The sequence below is a fragment of the Mus caroli genome, unplaced genomic scaffold (assembly GCF_900094665.2).
Source record: "Mus caroli unplaced genomic scaffold, CAROLI_EIJ_v1.1 scaffold_16445_1, whole genome shotgun sequence".
Taxonomy (NCBI): domain Eukaryota; kingdom Metazoa; phylum Chordata; class Mammalia; order Rodentia; family Muridae; genus Mus; species Mus caroli.
In genome coordinates, this window is record NW_018390381.1 from 15,819 (window position 1) to 22,007 (window position 6,189).

The 6,189-nt window shown below is 37.9% G+C and overlaps 1 protein-coding gene across 1 annotated transcript in view; it reads left to right on the plus strand.

The window, feature by feature from the left end:
- Positions 1–1,188, plus strand: part of LOC110288620 (zinc finger protein 431-like) — a 16,839-nt gene extending 15,651 nt beyond the window's left edge. The window contains 3 exon segments of the mRNA XM_021154917.2: positions 88–460; positions 541–648; positions 650–1,188. Of these exon segments, the coding sequence (XP_021010576.2) occupies positions 88–460; positions 541–648; positions 650–791 (623 nt within the window). The 3' untranslated portion in view covers positions 792–1,188.
- Positions 1,189–6,189: the final 5,001 nt, after the last annotated feature.

Genomic DNA, 6,189 nt, shown 5'->3' on the forward strand with positions numbered 1-6,189 from the left:
TACATAAAAGAATACATACTGGAGAGAAACCCTATGAATGTAAGCAATGTAGTAAATCCTTTGTTTCTAATGGTCAACTTCAAAGACATGAAAGAATTCATACTGGAGAGAAACCTTACAAATGTAATGAGTGTGGTAAAGCCCTTGCATGCCATCGTAGTCTTCAAATGCATAAAAGAATACATACTGGAGAGAAACCCTATGAATGTAAGCAATGTAGTAAATCCTTTGTTTCTAATGGTCAACTTCGAAAACATGAAAGAATTCATACTGGAGAGAAACCTTACAAATGTAATCAATGTGGTAAAGCCTTTGCAGAACACAGTACTCTCAAAAGGCATAAAATAACCCATACTGGAGAGAAATCCTATGAATGTTTGCAATGTAGTAAATCCTTTGCCTCTCATGGTCAACTCCGAAAACATGAAAGAATTCATACTGGAGAGAAACCTTATAAATGAAGACAATATAGTAAAGCCTATTCACAATAAAGTCACCTTCAACTACATAAAAGCACATACTAAAGAGTAACTCTGAATATAACCAATGTGACAAAGCCATTGCATATCATAGTTATCTCCAAGTACATAAAAGAATACATACTGGAGAGAAACCCTATGAATGTAAGCAGTGTAGTAAATCCTTTGCCTCATGGTCAACTTCAAAATCATCAAAGAATTCATAATGGAAAGAAACCTTACAAATATAATGAATGTGGTAAAGCCTTTGCACACCATCATTATCTTCGAATACATAAAAGAATACATTGGAGAGAAACCTTACAAATGTAGAAAATATGGCAAAGCCTATTCACAATCAAGTCACCTCCAACTACATGAAAGACCACATACTAAAGAGTAATCCTATGAATATAACCAATGTGGTAAAGCCATTACAGCAATCTTGAAAGGTGTGGTTTGAAAATACTTGGCCCATGAGAAGTGGTAGTATTCACAAGTATGGCCTTTCAGGAATAGATGTGGCATTTGAGAAAGTATGTCACGGTGGGAGTGGACTTTGAGATCCTATGCTTAAGCTCCACACAGGGCAGAAGAGTCTTCTGATCAAGATGTAGAACTCTTGTCTCCTGCAGCACCATGTCTGCTTGGACACTGCCATTTTTTCAGCCTTGATATTAGACTGAACCTCTGAATCTGTACACTAGCCCCATTTAAATGTCCTTTATAAGAGTTGCCTTGGTCATGGTATCTTTTCACAGAATAAAACCAAAATTAAGACAAACAACATAAAAGATAACACACTGGAGAGAAACTGACAAGCTGATAGTTCTCTGCATGTTTGATAACAGAAATAACATGTTTTAGATAGTCTCTTCCTTCTCTCCTTCCGTTTTTCCTCATCTATATCTTCCTATATCTCCTTTTCCTTTCCATTTCTTCTCCCCCCCCCCCAAGGATAGTGATATATTAAGATAGAATCTCAAATGTAGCCCAGGGTAACCTTGAATTGAAAATCCTACCTCTATTTCTTTAAGGCTGAGATTATAAGTGTGTATAACATGCCCAGGTTTTTCAAGCTGAATCCATGGATGTGGGACCCTGAGTTACAAATTACTGTTAATCTTTGTGAAATTGCTAAGCTGATGATAATATTGAGGAGTAGACTCAAAAGAGTACAGCCATGCCTCCACTTCTATTACCTCCTGGAATCCCATTACTATAGGGATATGGAGTAAGCCTAGGCATTCGTTCTAAAGCAGTCTGTTTCACTTGAGACAATAAGAGGCACCAAAATGACCAAGAAGGACTAGAACTTAAAGCACTGTAAAGGCCTTCTCAAGCCAGACAAGGACTCTAGGAGTTGCTCTTACAGAATCAGTGATCCATGGTCAGAGAGGACTAACCCAATTGCATTACGAGGTGTAAGAGAGGGTTCCAAGGTACTTCCCTCTTGCTTCATATAGTGTTTATTTAAACCCAGACACATACTGGATAGAGTAGAGATGAATATCTTTAAGAGTCACATGGCATTCTTTCTAGACCATCATGTCCAAAGAGCATCAGAACATGGGATCTGCTGCTGATGCATTGAAGCAGTTCCAGAAAGATCACTGTTATGTGCCTATTAGTTTTTGAAATGTTTAATTCTAGGCTTCTTCAGAATTTGGAAGGATGATAGGAAGATAGGCAGGAAAAGAAAAGTCTTGTGGGTTTCCCTTAATGCTTTCCCTCCTGTGTTCTACATAATGCAAAGCATTATGGTTTCTGAGGTCTTGCACTATTTCTCATTGGTAATATTGCCTGATGAGCAGGTAATGAACTCTGGTCTTTAATGTGCATGCAGAGATCATGATTTCCTAATAATTCAATGTGTTTTCTTAGAATCAACATTGTATTGAATATATAAAACATCTGAACTGATTTACAGTATATGGAGGATGTGTCTGGGTTCTGAGCTGTTACTACACAATTCTATGTGCACTGAGTGTAGTTTAACTCCACTATATTGTTGTGGCTGCTCAGCATTGCTTATTGATCATCTAACTCCCAGGAAGTACATTATACAAAGAAACTACCTTTTCAATGTATTATTTCATGAATTTTGTATTAACAAACATTAAATTTAAAAGTATTATGTCTCTGAAGTGTGCTCAGCAATTAATTTTCTATCAGCAAATCATGGTTCAGATGCACACATTCACAGTTAACAGAGTCTACTATTGAAAACTTGTCAAATGCAATGCACATTTCTTTCTAGTTGGATCTACTACAAATTTGTTCATTTTCAGAAAATTAAAGTAACTAAATTATGGATATAGTGAGACTTGGAAAATATATTAAGAATAAAAATGTACTGGAGAGATGGCTCAAACTGCTCTTCCACAGGTCCTGAGTTCAATTCCCAGCAACCACACGGTGGTTCACAACCGTTAGTAATGGAATCTGATGCCCTCTCCTGGTGTGTCTGAAGACAGCTACAATGTACTCACATATATAAAATAAATTTAAAAAGTACTGGAGAGATGGCACAGAGGTTGAATGCACTGACTATGCTTGCAGAGGTCCTGAATTCAAATCCTAGCAACCACATGATGGCTCCCAACTATCTGTAATGTGATCTTGGTGCTCTTTTCTGGAGTACAGGCAGAACACTGTACATGATAAATAAATCTTTAAAAATAAGAAAAAATGCAAAACCCTTGCCAAAAATGGAAGAATTTTTGTCTCCCCTCCCAAAGAAGGTAGGTGAACCTTATTTGAGATGGCAAAAGACTCTATGGCTATTTGAAGAAGATTGTATGTTACCTAGATGATTTAATTAATACCTAAAGTACAGACCATAATATTCCCTTTTGTGTGGGAGGATAGTTATGTAAAATACATGCAATTGGACAAATTTGCACATCCTATCCTCCAGCTAGAGTACTGATCACATTGGGAATAACCCTGATTCTTTTTAAATTAAAGACCATGGAAATTTTTTTAATTTAATTTTTATTTTGAATCTTTTATTTTATTTTTAAAAGATTTATTTAAGCTGGGTGTGGTGGCGCACACCTTTAATCCCAGCACTCGGGAGGCAGAGGCAGGCGGATTTCTGAGTTCGAGGCCAGCCTGGTCTACAAAGTGAGTTCCAGGACNAAAAAAAAAAAAAAAGTGTTTATATAATATATAAAATTTTTCTAATAACATAGGCATCACATATGAACATTTGTTTAAAGGAAATTTACACAGTATAGCACCTTTCTCAGAATTTGTCTTTCAGCATCATATCATTATATGAAATTGGTTCAGTAGAAGCCACCAGGGGGAACCCTCAGCACTATGTCCCAATTGTGTCCTAATTAACGTGTCCTGAACACAAGGTGACACTAGAAAATAGACTTCTCTAGGAATGCTGCACCCTATTATATTAGACAACTTCAACAGGAAAAAACAAACTTTAACTAAGAGGAAATGAAACAGTCGGAATGAGTCACTCAGTACTGTGGAAGAGTAGTAGAATTAGATTTCCTAGTGAAAGCAAGAGTCTGATTCTTATACCTACTACCTACCGACAGTCTCTTCTACTACATCCACAATCTGTGAACTCCTCTATGCCTATGTGTAGAGTGACATCATGGCATGTCACTGATACACCGGATACTGGTCTATGTCTTATGTGTGAAAATCTGCTTTAGTCATGAGGAAGAGATTTCTTTAAAATAGCATCCTCTATAGGAACAGAAATGACCAGGCCCCACAACACTCCCACTGTCAATAACAGGCCTTTTCTCCACTGGCAGCCACCACTACCCCCCCTTCCAGCCTGTGCCTGTGTGATATCAGAAGAATCAAATGCATAAGTCTTCTCTCAGAAGATGAGAATTAAAGAATGTGGATGAAAGAGTAAGAGAAAAGGATAGACTAGGCAAGCATCTACCACAAGGATTAGGGACAAAGGAAAAGACCTGTGGACATCTGAGCAAACTATTTACTTAAGAGAGTATTTCTTACCTTGAAGTCATACCTGCCCAAAAACATTCAGCCTGCACATTCTCCAGACTGCACCTCCCTCCACCCCCCTACCTGGACAGTGGCTAACAATCACACACATATTTTCTTTCTACCTGTGACAGTCTGCACGAAAATGGCCCCCATTGGCCCATAAGGAGTGGCAATATTAGGAGGTGTGGCCTTTTTGGAGGAAGTTTGTCAGCTACCTTTCCAGCACCATGTCTGACTATATACCACTGTGCTTCCCACCATGATGATAATGGACTAAATCTATGAACTATAAGCCAACCCTAACTAAATATTTTCCTTTATAAGAGTTGCTATGTCTGTGGCATTCCTTCACAACAGTAGAAACCCCAGCTAACACACTACCCATTTGATTTTGGGGACCTTCTTAGTTAGGTTTTCCTGGGATTCGAACTGAGGATGTGGGAAAGTTTTGAGGGCAGATGGTCATCTTAACTGTTCCTTTATTTTATGAGGCAGAGTATCACTATGTAGCTCAGGCTGGCCTCAAGCTTGCAATCCTCCTGCCTCAGCCTCTTGATTGCAGTTATTGTAAGTATGCAGCATTGCACCTGGATAGACTCACAGACTTCACTCTGGAAACTTCAGGGTTTCTAAACAAATAGGAAATGGGTTGAGGTAGGTTAAATAGATGAGTCCTTGTGTGTAGTATGTGTGTGTATGTATTTCCAATATTTAATTAGCTACATGTCTCAACTCAAAGATGCTTAGTGTTAAGAAAGTGTGAGGTGAGAAATAACCAGTGCAGGCACACTGACAGCCATACAAACTGACAGCTTGATAGAGTGAGTAATAGTTAGCTGACAGCCTGTCCCACCGTTAGCCATCCCTCACATTGGAACTGTTTTGTGCAGGATCCAAAAACCCCAGAATTCCTGGTAACTTCCAAGATGTCCTTGTGCTCATAGCCTCATTAAATAATTAATATTTATGATGACCTTGGGCCATCAAGAGGAATAATTATACTCTATTTACCTCAATTCCTAAGGCAGGCACTTACATAATACATTAAAAATTACTAACACTTATTGAACTCTATGTGCCAGGACTTGTATTCTATGCTTTATAGGGATTATCTCATTGTAGAAATATTCCCATATAAAACAGCTTTAACTAAAAATATTTTGGTACTTAAGCTTTAATTGGCTGAAAAATTTACATATGTGGAAAACACATTTACTAAGGAGGCTTTGATTAAATAACAGCTTCTACATTCTCCATTTGGACTGTGTGTGTGCATAAACATATTAAGTCTGGTAAGTGTGTTCACAGTATTTTTGTACTGTGCTCTGTCCTTCAGTAGTACTAGTAATCCCTTATGCATGGGAAATGCATGACAAGACTCCAGTGGAATGGCACCAAGCCTTATGCATGCTGTAAATGAATGTTGATGATAAACTTTAGCCTATAAATTAAGTATAGTAACAGGTTGACAGCAATGTTTAACTGTGTACTACAGTGAAAGTAACACTAACCAGTTGTTTTACCCTTAAAATATTATGTTCACTGTTCTTCCTGTGATATGAGATGGGAATGCCACTCCATAGTAAGATAAAGGTAGTCAGAAAACACAAGCACTGTGGCAGTAATGGGCTTCTATGGAAGGGTTATCTGAACACAGCTGCAGTAACAATAAATTTGAGACAGACAGTGATGGAGCAACATATAGGTGATTGACAGATACAGAATGAGTACAAGACAAAGG